The 20,311-nt window shown below is 31.4% G+C and overlaps 1 protein-coding gene across 1 annotated transcript; it reads left to right on the top strand.

The window, feature by feature from the left end:
- Positions 1 to 33: 33 nt before the first annotated feature.
- LOC139497942 (probable hydrolase PNKD) lies at positions 34 to 19,761 on the top strand. The gene is made up of 10 exons (XM_071286193.1): positions 34 to 143; positions 875 to 996; positions 1,551 to 1,657; positions 2,716 to 2,774; positions 4,980 to 5,072; positions 5,601 to 5,764; positions 7,554 to 7,640; positions 9,035 to 9,102; positions 12,270 to 12,317; positions 12,799 to 19,761. The coding sequence occupies exons 1-10, from the start codon at positions 73 to 75 to the stop codon at positions 12,979 to 12,981; spliced, it is 1,002 nt and encodes a 333-aa protein (XP_071142294.1). The 5' UTR covers positions 34 to 72; the 3' UTR covers positions 12,982 to 19,761.
- Positions 19,762 to 20,311: the final 550 nt, after the last annotated feature.

Here is a 20,311-nt window from a genome sequence, read left to right as displayed (position 1 = left end):
CTAGATCAATACAAGGGAAATAATTCTAGAAATAAAAAGCGGAATTTTCATGACATACCGTCTCAGTTTCGAATGTTACATTTTCAAGACAAAATTCTCACAAAAATGACAACACAAGAAGGCGGTTGTTTATTTCAAATAGGGTAAACGGAATATATATACCTTAGATACGTATTGTCATTTCAAATCTGAAAAGAAACTGTAATCTCAGTGTCTTGTTTCTGTCAGATAAAATTGAGAATTGAGGAGTGTGTCAAAGAGACAACATTGAGTTGATAATGATAATTTCCTGCAGTCTATTTATCTGTTTATTTCATGATTGCATAATATACAAATCCTTGATAAATAATGAGGGTATTAACAGATGCCCTTTACCGTCATTTTCAGCATCAATTTGGTAAAATTTTTACCGTCATTTTCCAAATAATAACCATTACTCAATACACCTTATCGCTATCTGTCCGGCATTACAGGATATCACACAGGTTCTTGTAAAATTATGACATCATAAAACAAAATATCTGACGCCACTATGGAAAAGTGAATGTTATACATTGTATCACGTCAAAAGTTCAAGAGGCTGGGTCAGCCTGTTACAGCAATAAGGTGTATACTGACACTGTCAATGATTGATGTTTTTGGGAAAGAATCAGTCATTTTTTTTATCGTCTTTTAGAATGAGTAACTTTCTAAGAGTTTGAAATACATGTAACATACATGTAGGTTATCTGTTGATAACTGCTTTCCAAAAATATTAAGATGCATGTATTTATAGACAAACACATATACATTTGTAACTTGTGTTTTCAGTCATTTGATTTAAGTTTATTGTTATTCATATTTCCTACTTACATTTTTAATATTTGATTGACAGGTATTGGTTCTACACTAGGACTTGTCTTGGTTATATTTATCACAGGAGAGATGTTAACAAAGCTAGGGAAAAATATGGAGAAGGAGAAAGTCATTCTGTCATACAAACAAAAACATATAATGGTATGTAAATACATGTATAAAAAGAAGATATGGTACATTTTTATGATTGCCAATGAGACAACTCTTCACAAGAGACCAAAATGACACAGACATTAACAAGGGAGACGACTAGTAAATAATTAATTGTGCAGATATTTTGTTGTCTTCTTTTTCTGATTGTGAGACAATGATTATGCCATAAAGGTAAAGATTTTATGACTACATTTTTTGTACATGTAAGGCCAAAAAAAAAAGTATGTGTGTTTACTGTCACATGCTGAAAAAAAGGGTAGGTACTAAGATAGGTAGGGAATTTTATTTATATTTTAAATTAAGTCTTAGTATGTGAGAAACATTGTGACTTTAACAGTGCTTAATCAAAAATGGCCAAAATAACTTTAGAGTAGGGGTACAGTAAACACACATACTTTTTTTTGCCTAATATATATATAAACTTTATGGTTATGCCATTTTGCCATTTGACTTGTAAACTTCAGTTGTGATAGTGGTACATTTATACTGATATACATGTATACTGTAAGAGTTCTTTCCTAATTATTCACTTTGTTTTGCAGATTTGAAGATAACACCTGTCCCTATGTCTTTAGACAACCTGGCATATGTAATAACAGATGGCAAAACAACAGTAGTTATAGACCCTGGAGATCCAGAACCTGTTATTGTAAGTAACCACCAGGTGGAGCTGTTCATTAGATTATTTCACTCTCTCTGTTTGAACTAGTACTGTTTAAAGTGGTAGTACCGTGGTACCTAACACTACAGGGAGATAACTCTGTAAAATCAGCTTAACTTTTTAATCACATTGTATTGTTAAGGAAATATTAAGCTTCTCCATGATCAAATTTAGTGCTTTCCAAATTGATATATATATATCCAATGAAATTTTTCTTTATATTTTTGTAAAATGGTCAAAGTAAATATTTTGTCAAAATTTTAGGAAAATTAAGCGCGCCAAAAAAAATTTAGTCAAGGTGTTAGGTACCACATGCACCTTAAGAGGGGATGTCATCAGTTGCCAAACATCTTGTCACAATAAGTTATCCTTGTGGTATTAAGGGCTGGAGGATGCACTTTACCAATATGTTGAAACTATGAACAACTGTCAAAATTACAAGCGAGAGGTTTAGCTAGCTATAAAACCAGGTTTAACCTACCATTTTCTCTTGTTTCTATTTTTCTACCTCATAATAGGATTTACTTTTCAACAAGAGTTAACAGTTGAAGAAAAAAAATATATATATTAGGATCCTTTACTATAGATAATTTAGCTGATCTGTAACAATAACATCTTCATGCCTTATATATCATGTTCTGCAGTACGCCGCTAGATTAAAACTGACGTGGAAAGGTAATACGCAGCCAGCGAAAGCTCTTATTTTGAGAGCCCAGGTGGTCGTGTGGTCTAGCGGGACGGCTGCAGTGCAGGCGATTTGGTGTCACGATATCACAGTAGCATGGGTTCGAATCCCGGCGAGGGAAGAACCAAAAATTTGCGAAAGCAAATTTACAGATCTAACATTGTTGGGTTGATGTTTAGACGAGTTGTATATATATATATATATATATGATGATATTCGTCTATTTTATTTGTAAAATATAAACTTCTTTTGAAATGTGTGAAAAAAAATTCAAGGAAAAAGTAAAAACTATCTTCATTTTGAAAATAAATAACATAATGAAGCTTTTCTAAACTTAATATTAATGTTATTTTTCATTTAGGAATACCTTGAGAAGAATAACATAATACCAGATGCTGTTTTGGTGACACATAAACATTGGTAAGTCTGTATAGAGTGATCAATAGAAATGAAAATTTCTCAGTTTACATCTTTTAATGCACAAATATTAATAATGTGGAACATTTTCTTTTTATGCCCCACCTACGATAGTAGAGGGGCATTATGTTTTCTGGTCTGTGCCTCTGTTCGTCCGTTTGTCCGTCCGTTCGTCCGTCAGTTCGTCCGTCCGTCTGTCCCGCTTCAGGTTAAAGTTTTTGGTCAAGGTAGTTTTTGATGAAGTTGAAGTCCAATTGACTTCAAACTAAGTATACATGTTCCCTATGATATGATCTTTTTAATTTTAATGCCAAATTAGAGGGTTTACCCCAATTTCACGGTCCACTGAACATAGAAAATGATAGTGCGAGTGGGGCATTCGTGTACTGGGGACACATTCTTGTTTTATTAGAATATAATATATTTTATTTTATTTTCCTTTCATTTAAGGTTGGTCCTAACACTGAACTCTGTAGTATCAGCAGTGTTCTCCCCAGGCCTTTTAAGCATACGCTACACTATATTATTTCCCTGTGATGCTATTATAATTTATTTGAAGGTGCTATATTTTTGTTTCAATATATCACAAATCCATGTCCTAAATTTTGAACTTTCAACAAATAACGCTTATGATCATAAAAGTTATATTACCTTTAATTGTAATCCCTTCAAGTCGGACAATAGAGGCAATAAGAGTAATTAAATAGGTTTTAATTGCCCTTTGGGTGATTTGGATGTGAATACCCCAAGCTGACACTTGTGAAATGACTTATACCATGGGTTTGCAATCGTCAATTTTGACATGAAAAGAATGCATCATAAAATCATTAAACAATTTGAAATCTATTTTTTTTTAATACTGAATTTCAAAAATTGAAACAACTTTTCTTTCATAAAAAAGGTTTGGTCATTAAGTTTTTGCAACTTTGAAAAAAAACTTTCTGTCTCTTCCACCGGTTCTAGTACTATTGAGAGCGAAAATTTAGATTTTGAGCTAAATAAGTTTTAAACTTCTTTAGAAAATGATCATAATTGGCTTTAGTTTATGTTTAATCCATTTAATGCATTAATAGCGTCATATTCATTCCCAATCTATTGCCAATCATTGTTTATTACCAGACTCATTTTTGTAAACTTTTTCTTTGGCCGCCATTGCACATTTTTGTGTAAACTACGGGTCTGAACCGGACAGGATATGATAAAATTACGCATTTTCACGATAGCATCTACAGATGCACAAATGGTACAGTAGACAGAAAAAATATACCAATAGAGAAAACTACGCAAACAGACTATTTGTTAGATAACTTTGTTAAAAATATATATAACAATGAATTTCATAGACTTGATAAAGAAAAAAGTTTTTAAATTGAAATTTTATTTTTATTTTTATGATACTTTCCCTTCGATTTTGTCTTCACTTTTAATATAAAAAAAACAGTTCTTTTTTGTACTAGATATATAGTATTGTATATATACAGGTTACACTATAATAAACCATTCATTCATTTTATAATTATAGTTGGGTATAGGTAGGGTAACTGAAACCGCATATTTTTTTATTTGGCACAAGAGGAAAAAAATAATTCTGTAACTATAAATGAATAAAGAAAACATTAACTGAAACAACTGTTTTCCTGGTTATAGTTTAATTGTATTCTCAGTAATGAATTGAACAATATAAACATATATAACATAAAGGAAATAGAGCATCACCATGATGTGACAAATAGACAAATTACCGTAATGTTAAAATTTTTTTACGCCAAATGTGATACTATTCAAAATTTCTGGGGAGAGCACTGATCAGCTTAACATTTTAATCACACTGTATTGTTATAGGGATTTTAAGCTTCTCAACGATCAAAACTAGTGTTTGTCAAACTGCTATGTAACCAGTGTAAATTTTGATAAAATGGTTGGTTCAAATTTAAAATTTTTATATTTTTGTCAAAAGGTCAAAGTAAAAAATTTTGTTAAAATTTTATGTGAAAATTAAAAGAGCCAAATTAATTTTAGTGAAGGTGTTGGGTACCACCTTAGACAATTATTTATTTATTATTTATAAAGTTTGTTGCATTTTTTTTTCTACTATTGAGGTACAAACCAAACAGTATTTATTAATTATATATATTGTATTTCTTTATTTATAAATTCCTCATGCAATATTTTTTTTAATTTATCTTGTGTTTATTTTATCTTTAATAGGGATCACAGTGGAGGAAACTCAGAGATGAAAAAGAAATACAGAAAAATTAAAATATATGGCAGTGCTTCAGATAATATAAATAATGTTACCAAGTAAGTCATTTAAGGTACAAAAACAAAATAGATATAGAAGATTGTAATCCATCATAGTCTTTGGCAGATTGATGCAATATACCCATAAAATTTCAGCTTATAAATTTATGTTGGGACTTTTAAGTTGGACTGTATTTAAATTTTTTAAATGGTTGATAAAGGCTTTTAAATGGGGGAGGGAAAGTTGGCACCTGCTTCTAGATTTTTGTTTTGTAAGACAGGACTCCCTGCTAGCTGGTTTCAGGGGGGACTGAAAAGATAGATAAATGTTGCAAATGTAATTAAAATATTCAATCATGGGAAGATGCCACCTGCAGAATTCTTACAACAATTATTGCAATGACAACAAAAACAGCATACACATAGCAAATTTCAGAAATTAAGTTTTTTTTATTATTGTAATACTCATCTAGTCACATTATTTGCAATAATAAAACCTGGCATTAATTTCTGAATTTACAGTATTTTTCTTTGTTTTGCAGGATTTTTCCGGATATTCTGTATTTTCTTTTTGTTTTTTCTTTTCAGTGGTGTAACACATGGTGAAGAACTTATATTTGAAACAATGAAGTTTACCTGTCACTTGTCACCAGGTCATACAACAGGTCACATGTACTTTGTTTTAGATGGTTCCCCATACAGAGCCCCAGATTCTGTGTTTTCAGGGGATCATTTGTTCCTAGGTGGTTGTGGTAAGTACACTAAGATTGATGTAGACCTCTCTTGTTTTTAGCTCACCTGGCCTAAAAGGCCAAGTGAGCTTTTCTCATCACTTGGCGTCCGGCGTCGGCGTCGTTAACTTTTACAAAAATCTTCTCCTCTGAAACTACTGGGCCAAATTAAACCAAACTTGGCCACAATCATCATTGGGGTATCTAGTTTGAAAAATGTGTCTAGTGACCCCGCCATCCAACCAAGATGGCCACCATGGCTAAAAATAGAACATGGGGTAAAATGCAGTTTTTGGCTTATAACTCAAAACCCAAAGCATTTAGAGCAAATCTGACATGGGGTAAAATTGTTTATCAGGTCAACATTTATCTGCTCTGAAATTTTTAGATGAATCGGACAACCCGTTGTTGGGTTGCTGACCCTGAATTGTTAGTTTTAAGGAAATTTTGCTGTTTTTGGTCATTATCTTGAATATTATTATTGATAGAGATAAACTGTAAACAACAATAATGTTTAGCAAAGTAAGATTTACAAATAAGTCAACATGACCGAAATGGTCAATTGACCCCCTTAGGAGTTATTGTTCGTTATAGTCAATTTTTAACAATTTTCATAAAATTTGTAAATTTTTACTAACATTTTCCACTGAAACTAATGGGCCAAGTTCATTATAGATAGAGATAATTTTAAGCAGCAAGAATGTTCAGTAAAGTAAGATGTACAAACACATCACCATCACCAAAACACAATTTTGTCATTAATCCATCTGCTTCCTTTAATATTCACATAGACCAAGGTGAGCGACACAGGCTCTTTAGAGCCTCTAGTTATAGATTAGACCATTGGTTTTCCTGTTTGAATGGTTTTACACATGTCATTTTTGGGACCCTTTATAGTTTGCTGTCCAATGTGAGCCAAGGCTCTGTGTTTAAGACCGTACTTGACCTACATGTATAATGGTTTACTTTTATAAATTGGGACTTGGATGAGAGAGTTGTCTCATTGGCACTAGTACCACATCTTCTTATATCTATATTATGATTTTATCATTAGGCAAGGTATTAGTATTTGTGGTTACTAATATTTGTGGTTTTAATAGGTGTAGGTGAGTGTCCAATAATAAAATTTCATATAGGCATGTACAAGGTTCCAAAAAAAATTTTGCACACAATATCAGAACTAATTTTTAGGACGTTAAAGCTAGAATTTAGAATTTCAAACTCCAAATCATACCAGATATATATTAAACCAATCTTTATCAAAGCCTAAATCATACTGGTAAAGGTGTTAGATTATGTCAAATAACAATCATTTTCATCATTACCATAATTACTGTTATTTAAATACGCATTACACTATTGTACCCTTAAAAAGAGGGAAACACTAACCTTTAATTTCTTATTTTACCAAATGACACACTGAAATTCATTTCAGAGACCTTTAACAACAATATGGCACATCCGTAAAAAATGACCATTTCTGAATTCTGGGGCATCTATGAAGATTATCTCTCAAAATTTTATTGAATTTTAGTTTTGTTGAACAAAACTATCTTATAAGTGAAAAATTCATATATGATTAATAAAATTGTGAACAAGGTTTAACAGTAAGATTTATGGACTAATGTAAATCATTAAACTATGATATGATATAGTGTCTGACAGATGAAATAGCACACTGTATATACATGGTATATGAAAGTTTGTTTATTTTATGATTTACTTTGTCATATGAGAGGAATACGTTTTTTGAAGTCATTGATTAACACCCATCAGCTTTATATTGTATTGCATATTTTCTATTTTATAGGGAGGATGTTTGAGAAACCAGCATTTTCAATGTTAAAGTCCCTTGATGAGATTTCAGATTTACCTCCAGACACACTGGTCTGGCCAGGTGAGGCATGCTGTACACAATACAAATAATAACATCATAAAAGTTACCTTGTTATATCAAATTGGTTATTCTAGCTGTTGACAAAAGTTACAATAATTCAAAATTGAGACTACACTCATTTTAAATACTGTAAGTCTTACATAGAAATTCAATATTAAATTAAATAGAAAAATAAAACTTTCAAGCTTTTTTTTGAAGAAAAACAGTGTTATTTTAGCATTTTTAGTGTGAATTGTTGATATTTATAGATAATCGCTGATCATCTCAACAAGTTTGATTGTCTCCCCACAGCCGTTACCGCGACAGTGAGAAAGGCAATCAAGTTGATATGACCAATGATAATCTGTTTATCTCCATTTTACCTATGACGACATTGTCACATTCATGTCAATTTCATTGACAAGGCCACATGATCCCTTAATTTGTAGTGATCATTTTTCATATCACTTGACTCTTGAAAGGAAATTATCAGTTAGCAAGATCAAAAGAAAATCTCGTAATATAGCGATAATACTACAAGTCAGTAACTTTTATAGCTAACTATTGGGACATGCTCATTTTTGAAGACTGTAATTGTTTGTCATTTGAAATCTGTGGGATAGTTGTCTCATTGGGCCATTCCAGTTAATATCTGCTAACGGGGGATGGATGGTCCTTTCTGAGTGGTGTAAAATTTATACATCTTAGGGGTGAAATTTTGGGTTTTTTCATCTGACACATACACTTATACGCAAACATTTCTGAGGGTCTTGCAGGCTTTTTGCAGCAGTAAATAATTAAAAATAATAACACCTTAGGGGTTACAAAAAATACCTATTTCAGATCTTAGGGGTGCTTTGGAATGAAGACAGTTTCGTATCATGCATTATCTGGTATTGTATTTAAAATTCTGATGGGTACAATCATTGCAGTAAAAAATTCTGATAGGTAAATTTTTCCCATGAAAGCCCATCCACCCAATATGAACAGAAACTCTACATCTGATAGGTCTTAATTTATAGATCTGATAGGTAGTTTTTCATGATGTTTTTTTCTGATAGGTATGAAAAAAAATCTCCCCATCCATCCCCACCTGTCAGAAATTAACTGGAATGGTCCATTTTTATCAAGCCACCTCTCCTTCAGACCTGATATTTATATTAACATGAATTTTGGAAGTCAGTATACTGTTCAGGTCAGAAATTATTGCAATCTTTTAAGAAAAGATAAAAATGTAAGATTAATTAATGCCCTTTCAAGAAAATCTGAAAACAGATATTTGTATAAAATAAAAACTTGCCAATAGTTTCAGAATTTACAGTATTAAAAATATCAACAGATTAGTTTGGCATAGTTGAATAAATTAAGTAAAATGTATAAACACGTGGTAAACATTCCCTGTATTTCCTTTACAGGTCATGAATATGCATCAGATAACCTTGAATTTGCCTGCCATGTGGAACCCAGCAATGAAAAAGCAAAGGTAAATGCTATACCACACTAAACATATGAGCTGCGTCGGATAGAAATCGACCTTATGCAAATAAATATCCAAACCTCTGTTAACTTATTTTGGGTTGACAAAAAATTTTATGCAAAGTCTGTAACTGTTTGAAAATTGACGCAATATACAAATACCCTCAAATCAGACCAAAATACATCTTTAATTCCGCATTTAAATGTCACAAAATCAATCAAAGTGTTAACAATGAACATGTATACGTGCACTTGCATTAGGTCAATTTCTATCCGACGCAGCTCATATATTAATCTTTATTCAATTGATTGTTGGTTGATGATTATAAATATGAGAAGTATATAAGTCGTCATGTCATATGTTTTCGTATGTCATATGTTTTTGTATCATCAATATTTCATCGGATTTGATTGCACACGTGTATATTGTGACAGGTTTTTCGGTTTCTATATTTGAACCAACAACAACACTACAACTTGACAAATTTAAATCATATTCAAAGTCACTTTAACATGTTTAAAAGACAATAGAACAAATTTAATAAAACTGACCAGATTAGCCATTTTTATTTAATGTCAAAAATATGCATCACTAGAATAGTTGTTGAGAAAAATTCTGAAGGGTTACATGAAGAACAGATATGTCATTTGCCTGTCAGACACCTTGAAGGCATAAAACTTTGCTCAGTGCTCGGAGCACAAAAATCATGCTAGAAAACATGAAATCAAGCAATTTGATTGGTTGATTTTCGAGTCTGAGTACAAAAATCATGTTCGAAAGTTCTATGACCGTGAGGCCAGATCTTCAAGACATGAGACTGTCATTTGGTTTGTGTGTCGATTTTATTACAAACCAGCGAGTTAAAATTAACAGAGTTCTAATATATAAATGGTTGTTCAAACTCAATTCCTTCAATAATTTATTGACAGGTCTTTTTATACATCCTTAATACATACATATAGATGAAAACAATCTTAGCTTTTTACATTTAATCACAAATTTTGAAAAAATTGAAATTAAAAAAAGTAATGTCTTTTGTAAAAACCCAGTGCCAATCTGAAAAAAAATGACAATGTTAATATTTCACACATGAAACATCAACCAAAAACTATTTACAATTTAGTTTTAGTACCAGAACCATGACTTTAGAAAATACTAATTTCCTGATTTTATAGTCATTTCCTGTCCTTGCACTGATCGAGTTTTTACTTCATACAAAAACATATGAAGTGTTTTTTTGATGAAAATCGCAAAATAATTGGACACAGTAAAAAATTGTAGTAAGTCTTGACCAAAAATCTAAATACCTAAAATCATTCGACAGAACATGCTTTTAAAATTTGAGTGTACAAGTGAATAAAAACTCAACAAAACTGTAAAGAATGGAAATTGTAATTAGTATGAAAACACATCATTAGAGGATATACCTATATATATATATATCACTAAAGATTCCACAACTGCAACAAGTGTGTTATAATGTTTCTCAGACATTTAAATTTTAATATTTATAGCCCAAGGTTTGCAGAGTTTTTTTTTAAATTAAGCAAAATTTAACTGTTGAGAGTGGAGTTATGTCGTAATACACGAGTTATAGCTGTGGAATCTATTTCTCTAATGATTTTTATCCCTTTTTTTTTTCGATCATTGGCAGAAAGATGTGACGTCATCAGACAAAGTCGCCTTTTTTTCAGGACGTCACAATAGGAAATTTAGAAGAAATTAAGAAAATCTTCCTTCATAATCAAATTTCGACAGATCATTTGCTAAGAACAGATTTTGCACTAGCGATGAGAAATATTTTTCTCACACCACCCAGGGAATGTGTAAATAGCACAAAAATTAGAGAAAGTTATTTCTCAAGATTATGATATGAGTTTGTGTGAAAACTTGACAAACAGTACTGATTGAAAAACAAATAAAGGTCCACTTCAGAGTCTCATCAACCATGTTGAACTCACAAATCTGGCTTCTAAACACAGGATTCATATGTCACATTCATTCTTAAAAGAAAACCAATTTAGTCTCCTTCATTCTTAAAAAAAAACCTTTTAGAAAAGAAGTTGAGTGGAAATTATTGCATGCATTTATTATTTTGATTTTGTCAGCTGAGAGTTAAAAATTTGGATATTGAGAAAAATCCTGTTTAATTCATATAAAAAAAATCAAAATGCTAGTTTAAATCATTGCGATTATAACCTTGTCGCATTTTTCTCAATAATAAAAACATTGCAATAATTCCTTAAATTACAGTAGTATACCCCCCCTTTTTCTTTGAACGATCAATTCATTTGAATGGGAGCACTAGTTGGAACCCCCCTTTTTTTTGGACGATCAATGTATTTGAATGGGAGCATATAGTTGAAACCCCCCCTTTACTCTTGGTTGGGAATCCCCCTTTTTAAAATGGCTGAATCTGCCCCTGCATGTTATGGAACACCTTTTTAAATGGTTCATTAATGCCATTCTGTTATCAATTGTAAAAAAAAACCTTCAGAATTTACAGTAATCATAATATGAAATGAAATCAAGTTATTTATGCAGTTGTTAGAGTGTGGGGCCCATATTCGCCGGGGGCACAATTTCGCCGTTTTATGATTTTGAGGTGTAAACACTTCAAAGGATGGATGAAATGGAAGAAATATGCCGATAAATTATAATTTTATAACAAATATGGTTATTTTTTAAACTTAAACAAAATGACGGCACTTACTGCAAAAGATCGAAAAATGGACAACAATTTTCGGTCAATTTCCTGAATGAAAAACAGGATTTTCAAAGATTTTTTTCTTAGTAATTTTTTGACTGATTGGCCTAAATTTCTGTTTTTTTACACATTTGAAATGTCAGCTGTTCATCTATATTGAAATTTTTTTGATAAATATTATATAAAGCTGCAGTTATTTGGTTTTAAATAGATGTGTAAAAACGGCAAATATGTGTCCTCCATTGACAAAACTTCAGGAAATTTCAAACACCTTTTAATCTAATTTTACAGATGATTATTTTCAAACAAACATGTTTTCAAGCTTAGGAATGTTTTGCATTTGAAGTTATCTTCATATAGAAATATCAGTATACTTCAAAAACATATAGACCTGAACATAAACTGTAGAAAACATGGAAAGATATGGCGAAAATGAGCACCCCACTGTATATGTTGTTTTTTTTAGGAAAAATTATCATGGGTGAAAGAACAAAGACAAAAGAAAATGTGTACTGTAAGTAAATTTTCACTTATTTATCAATAAGCTTGTATTTATAATCTTTTTCCTATTTGAGTTTGAAAATGCATTGTGCCATTTCAAATTTTCAATCTTATGTGTTTCTCAGCATAAGGAGAAGGTTTACTTGTATTTTGAAACATATAATTGAAATAACTGCTTTTTGAAAATCATGTTTCTGAGAAAAATTATCTCTAAAAACTAAGAATGCACATGTCTGTTGTCAATGAAATAAACAACGGGGTCATTAGTAAAAAAGTGATGAACAGATTATCATAGGTCATCTCAACCCGTACAGGCTCAAGTTAGGAAATCAATCTTGTTAAGATCACTAACTATAATCTGTAATTATCGCAATTTTATAAAAATAATTTACATCCAAAAAACTTCAATTTTCAAACATACATGACATATATCTCCTAACTAGTAAAGGTCAACAAAGGTAACTTTCAACTATCACAATGCTCTTATATTTCAGTGTCCATCAACAATGGGAGAAGAATTAACGTATAATCCATTCCTGCGAACAAAAGAGAAGACAATAATGGTTGCTGCTGGTGCCCTGTTTGAAGGAGAATATAAAGTACCAGATGATGAAGCCAGAGCACAAGCTTTGTTTGAACTAAGACAAATGAAAGACAAGTACAAATACAAATTATGATAAAGTTTCATGTATATATTGTATCTATGTGTAGATTAGAGGGTTGTAAGGTATATTTAACATGCATGATGAACAATTTTCAAAAGTACAGATGTACTGTTATGTTCAGCTGCAAAGTGGTCGATAAATACCGGTGTCAAATTATCGTGCATGTGATTTTTTTCAATCCAAACACTTTCGTTATTTTTTTTGTGTTTTAATTTATTTAAGATACCTTTTATGCCCCTGGGGCAGTTATAACCCCTAATGAAATTATATGCCAGCGGCATTATCTGTGTCTCATGGAGGCGTTCACCAATTATTCTCAAATATTTTGTTTTACTCTGGAATATTGTAAGAAATAATGGTGCATTGTGGGAATGCTACTGTTCTGAACATTTTAATTGATTTAAGTGCCATTTACAGGATTGAAGGAACTAATGTCAAATTGACCAAGTTGAGTTTCTGTATAAGTGTATTGTCTATAACCTGCTTTCTGTGATGTATATGTATATGTAAACTTTTCACAGAATTTACAGGTATAATACAAGAAATATAAGTATGACCATGTTGAGTTTCTGTATAAATAAACTCATCATAAATCCAGGACTAAATTTTGTATATAAGCCAGATGCACGTTTCGTCTACAAAAGACTCATCAGTGATGCTTGAATCCAAAAAAGTTAAAAAGGCCAAATAAAGTACGAAGTTGAAGAGCATTGAGGACCAAAATTCCTAAAAGTTTTGCCAAATTCAGCTAAGGTAATCTATGCCTGAGGTAGAAAAGCATTAGTATTTCAAAAATTCAATATTTTGTAAACAGTTAATTTATAAATGTAACCATATCAATGATGATTCATGTCAGCACAAAAAGTGCTAGTATTGTCTATATCCTGCTTTCTGTGATGTATATGTATATGTTAACTTTTCACAGAATTTACAGGTATAGTAAAAATCATATTAATGGTAAAGTGCTTTTGTTATCTTATTTTGTAACTTTAAGTATCTTATAATCAATATGCATTGTTGTATTATATTAGGACTGCAAGACTACTTAATAGCAGAAATATCTAAAAACTGATCATGATCTTAAATTATACCAATATATTCATGTCATTACAATATTTGTACTGTAACATTTTTATCTGTTGCCTTAAGCTTGGATGCATCAAATCAGGTCACATGCATCAGTTATCATTTTTTTTGTTAATTTTAAAAACACATTTGATTATAAATAGCTTGCTGTTATGAGCAAGAGACTTACACGATGGGTGTCATATGTGGGGCAGGATCCAGAGCACTCAAGAAAACCCCTTGTTTTTGGTTGGGTTTGTGTTGCTCTGTCTTTAGTTTTGTATGTTGTGTTTTGTATACAATTTTTGTATGTTTTTTTTTTCTATATTGGCCATGGCGTTTTCAGTTTATTTTCGACTTATGAGATTGACAATTTCTCTTGTATCTACGCTTTTCTTTTATGTTGATATTATTGCTTTATTCGAATAGTCATCCAGTCGCATAAATAAAATATCACAATAATATCTAAATTTACAGATTTGTTTTTTTATACTTGTAACTGATGATAATGTATCCCTTTGCTAGAGAAAAGTTAATGAGAATTAACCAACGATCAGATTTATTTTCTGTTTAAAAAAAAATTGAAAAAAAATACATAACTATTAAGGATTGATTAATTTCAATAGAAAACTCATTGTGACATTTTAAAAGTAAAAAATAATAGTTCAGCTATCTCACTCTTAAATCAAATATACCGATAGGGCCAACCTTAAAAATATGTTTGTTTGCAGTTTTCCGACTGTACCTTCAGACTGAAGGGTCGGTAGGTAGGAAAAATATTTTATTTTATCAGACAAAATACAGTTTAAACAAGCAGTTACACTAAACCAAGTTTCTTGTGAAGAAAAAAAAACATTTTAAAACAACAAACACTGGACATGCTGAAAACCAACATCAAATGAACAGGCATTTTCAGATAAAAAAACTTTTTAACAAAAACTAAAACTTTAATATAGTGTCATTATCCAATTTATGACATAAAATATGGTATAATTATTAAATACTGGAACACTTATAAACAAGGAATGTCATTATGACTAGAACTGTTTTAAAGAAATATATTCAGACATGTATGCTTCTTGACCAGAGTGTTTTCATGAGTAGAGTATTTTCATCAGAAAAATGTAGATATTAAAGATTTATAAGACAATGCATTAAAGAGTGTATTTTTAATAAAAAAAAAAAAAAATAACCATTGAATCTTCCTCAATTGAAAAAAAGGCAACTTGAAAAAAAAGTATTAAGACATTCGACTGTTTTCATATTTCTAACAATATTTAATTATATATGATAAGGTTATATTTTTGCCAGGCTTTAATGAAAACCAAAGAAATCTAAAGCTTGGGGTGAAATCCATAGCACCCCATTAAAAGTAAATGGTCTGTACTGAAATGTTTTTAATGCATAAAAAAATTGGCAGCATAGCTCCTAAGGACATGTTTTAATTGAATTCACACAGGCCACACAGTTTGGGTATATTGAATATTGTAAGAAAGAGAATAATTGCAATGAGTGGGGCAGCCCCCCTTATCCTAAAGGAGCATACTCATTGCAATCGAAGATAGATTTAATATAGAGAGAGTATATTTATTTTCCAAGCTAACCATTCATTTTCTCTACATCTTTGTGTAGTTAGGGTTGCTTCTTATTGATTTGGCATGATCTATATCTATTAACATTTCAAATGAGCCCTTCCTCCGTACAGGCGTGTTTACAGATATCCATGAAGATTTAAGTCACGGAGGAGTGGTTTCATCTTTGTCGTCTTTACAACAATTTGTAGAAAATATGCCATACTTCAAGCTGCTGTCGAAATTATTTAACCACTGAAATTGGTTCCATAAAGTCAGGCTCCACAGATTCTGTACACGATTTGTTTGAGACAGAATGGTTATCGTGTCAGTTATGAATATCCGCAGCATCATCGTCAATGATATCATCACACATCATTACATGTGCCTGAATCTGTATAAACAGTTTACTAATAAACTTTTTTGTTTGTTATTTGTCTTAAAATTGACACGAGACGACAGCGTAAAGTACTCCTCCGTGACTTCATGGATACCTGTAAACAATTTCCATGTGCTTTATCATTAAATGGTCACATGAACGCTTGACGGGAAGCTAAGAAAAACCGAACTTGAAATGCGTAATTGACCCAGACTTTAAATCATTTCCGGAAAGGACCCAAAGTTACGGATCGGATCTATAGAAGTATTAAAAAAATTTCTTCAAATTTAAAGCAATAAAATTTTCACAGTCGGGAGGATTGTCAAGGGTCGGTCGGTAAACTGCAAACAAACAATATTTTAATTTAAGCCTAGGTCATCTAGACTTAGAGATGAACAATTGTTTATTATTCATATTTTTTATTTCTTGCCATATCTCCTTTGTTTAAAAATTAAAATTGTTTATTATTTTGTTTATTTTGTTATAAAATTATATGATATTACCCCTGATATGTTTTTGAAACTGTTCTTTTAACAGACAAGAATCAAATTGAAGATATTTACTTAATGATGTTCTATAAAAACAGGCATAGAACCCAGGGAAGGCATTTCCAAATCTCAACTATGGCTCATAATGGCTGGGTGTCATCTGTACCTTTATATAAAAAAGAGAGGTTCAGCGCTATCAAACAAGGTTCAATCCACCATTTTCTACATAAAAAATGCTTGTACCATGTCAGGAATGTGACAGTTGTAAACCAATTGTTTGATGTGTTTGAGCATTTGATAACAGACTTTCGGTTTTGAATTTTCCTTGGAGATCATTTTTTTTGTAGTTTTACGTGTTTTTTTGCACAGTTGAAATGTAAATGAAATTATAAGTGGTTACCTATTTTCAAAGTTCCTTCCATGGGTACCATGTATGTTTAAATGGACCAGCCATTTTTTCTTATAATGAATGTAAATATTTATACATGTATTAAAATCATTCGTTAATCAGTATAGATATTTTGGTATCAGTTAGTTTTAGATTAATTAGTTAGAGTAATTGATCCATCTCAAATTTGATGTAAGAGTGCTAATAACCTTTTCATATATTATTTTTTAAAGATTTTGTTTGTTTTGCATTATAAAATTTGAAATTTAAAAGCAATTGATATGATTATTTGTTCAATTATATTTATGATTTGTATCTATATCTTTGATGTATTTACTTTTAGCTTTTTTGTACACTTTGTGAGCCAAGGCTCTGTGTTGAAGACAGTACTTTGACCTATAATTGTTTACTTTTACAAATTAAGACTTGGATGGAGAGTTGTCTCATAAGCACTAATACCACATCTTATTGTATCTATTGTCTGTCTTCAAGGCTAATTTCCTTTTTAGCTCACTTGGCCCGAATTTTGCAGTTTTTGGTTATAATCTTGAATATAATTATAGATAGCGATGAACTGTAAACAGCAATAATGTTCAACAAAGAAACGTCTACAATTAAGTCAACATAACCAAAATTTTCAAATGACCCTTTAAGGAGTTATCGCCCTTTATAGTCAATTTTTAACAATTGAGAGCCTCTAGTTTATTTTTGCCATGTCATTGTCAGTTTATTTTTTCCACTTATGAAATTGAATACTCTTTTTTTTTGGCTAATCAATCCTTTTGCCTTCTTTCAGCTAACCTAGAAAAATGACAATGTATAACTCTTGTTATTACTTAGTGTGTGTTATTGTCTGTTCTTGAATGAGTCACAAAATGAGAAACAAGAGGTCATCCTTACAACCCTTAATGTTAAGTATTTTATTATGTTAAGAAACAAAGTTCCATAATAACATTAACGGTACCAATTTTCCTGCACCAAATGCGCATTTTGACAATATATGTCTCTTCAGTGATGCTGGTGGCCAAAATATTTGAAATCCAAAGCTTATATAAAAGATGAAGAGCTATAATCCAAAAGGTCCTAAAAGTATAGCCAAATCCGCGAAAGGAATCAGAGCTTTGCACGACGGAGATACATTCCTTAATTTATAATACTTTTTAGCATTTTGTAACAGCAAATTTTAATAACAGAAAAAAATCCGTATTGGTATAATGTTTTTGACCTTGTCCATCTGTCTGTCAGTCAGTCCATCAGTTAATCAGTCCTGAACTTGTAATCGCAACTTCGTAAAAACCACGCAACCTTATTTCCTGTAACTAAGATAACAATGACTTCATTACCAACCCCATCCGTATCTTTAGTTTTTAATTGAATATACACAGTTTTTAATTGAGTATACAAACAAAACAAAGAGATGTGATATGATTATCCCTAAGCCTGAGTACACTACCCATGGCAGATAAAATGATGTGGATGTAAACAATTTTTAAGTACTAATGATATTCAGATAGGTTGAAAATTATTATAGCTTCCATGAATGTTATTCTTTCACTGTATATGAAGCCCTATTCCTTCAGTTATGCTCGAGTGACTTTGTTGTATAGCAAATACCAAGTTTAATAAAGTCTTCTGTTTGATCTGAGAAGAGATTGAATATAAAAAAGATGTGCCATCATGTGGTATGATAGCTAATGAGACAACTGTCCACAAGAGACCAAAATGACACAGAAATTGACAATTATAGGTCTTCAACAATGAGCAAAACCCATACCGCATAGTCAGCTATAAAAGTCCCCGAAATGACAGTGTAAAACAATTCAAATGAGAAAACTGACATCCTTATTTATATATAAAAAAAAATGAACAAAAAGCAAATGTGTAAACAAACAATAACCACTGAATTACAGGCTTCTGATTTTGGACAGGCACATACATACATAATGTGGCGGGGTTAAACCCTAGATCTCCCACATATGAGGCACACAGGATTATGGATACCAGTATAAAGCCTAGACCTCCCACACATGAGGCACACAGGATACCAGTACAATAACGATACAGTCTGTTACTGTTGAATAACTTGATTTTGGAATTAAAGCATTGTTGAAAAAACAATTTTCTGATTCAGTGTGGTGATGGTGAAGTATTTAAGATATACCGTTGTCATATTTTAAACTGTTGTATAAGCATCCGTGCACTTCAGGGGTACTTTATAGCTAAATGATCTGAGACTTCATTTACAGTGAGCACTATCACACCAATGCTGTTTTTTTGAAGTTGAACCAGCTGCATCAGGCAGGTGTATAAGAATCCAATCTTTATAATTAATTGTGAAGAAAACCGACGTGTTGTGGATAGTGCATCGGACTACTAAAACAAAGGTTCCTGGTTCGATTCCCATTTCGCGATGAAAATTTAAGGAACTGAATTTTCGGCCCTCCCTTGACACCATTTGCGAGTATGGTCTTGAGGAAACGATGATAGTCCGTCGGAAGCGGACGATACATGGCTGACCCATGTTAAGAGAGAGCCATATCTTTTGCACGTAAAAGACACCCTTGTAGATTTCAAAAAACAGCAGACTAAAGCCGCTACAAGGCAGCACCCGCAAAGTGGAAAGGGATTTATTTAAGTTGTAAAACTTGTTTCCCAATCCACTATAAATAAATATGTTTAAACTAAACTAATTGTGAAGGAATTGCCGATTTTCCTGTCGAATGGTTGATGTTTCTTCTGTGGTACTCAGGTTTCCTAGGCCAATCAAAACTAAGCTTCATTTGAAAAAAAATGTTAACTATTTATTTCATATTGCATATTTACATGTATATTGTAATTTATTTGAATGGTATTTATGATATTTTTATGTCTTTTGAATATTAAATATATTTTGGAACTTAACATTTTATTTTATTATATGAATAATGAGTGGAATACTTTTGAGTTAAACATGTTAGCGTCAATAAAACTTATTCCTTACAATATAAAACTAACTAGTAAATAACTGCCTCATACAGATACAATGGATAGGTAATTGCAGCATAGCCTCTATTCCTACATCACAGGTATAATTCAACATATGCCATCATGACACTTACAAAATAGGAATTCCTGGATAATCTGACATACGTCTGTTCTTTGTTCATTTAGAATTTCAACCAAAGATTAAGGACTAGAACTTCCATCACTGTATTGGATACATAATTTTCAAGAGTCCTTACAAACAATGGTATATTGTTGGGTCTTACAAGTACTCCACGAAACCTCTTATTAAATTATTAACATCTATTTTATCAGAAAGCCAATCCGGGCTTTTAACTTATTGTGAAGCTTCCTATTCTAGAAGTGACGTGAATCAGATGTGGATACAAAAAAAATCTAAATATCTTGGAGTACATATAGTGGGCGGCTTAATGTCGAAATTTGACAAAATCATGCAAATGGTGATACA

This window comes from Mytilus edulis, chromosome 12 (genome assembly GCF_963676685.1).
Source record: "Mytilus edulis chromosome 12, xbMytEdul2.2, whole genome shotgun sequence".
Lineage (NCBI taxonomy): Eukaryota > Metazoa > Mollusca > Bivalvia > Mytilida > Mytilidae > Mytilus > Mytilus edulis.
Note: the sequence above shows the minus strand (reverse complement) of the source record. Positions and strands in the feature narration are given on the sequence as shown.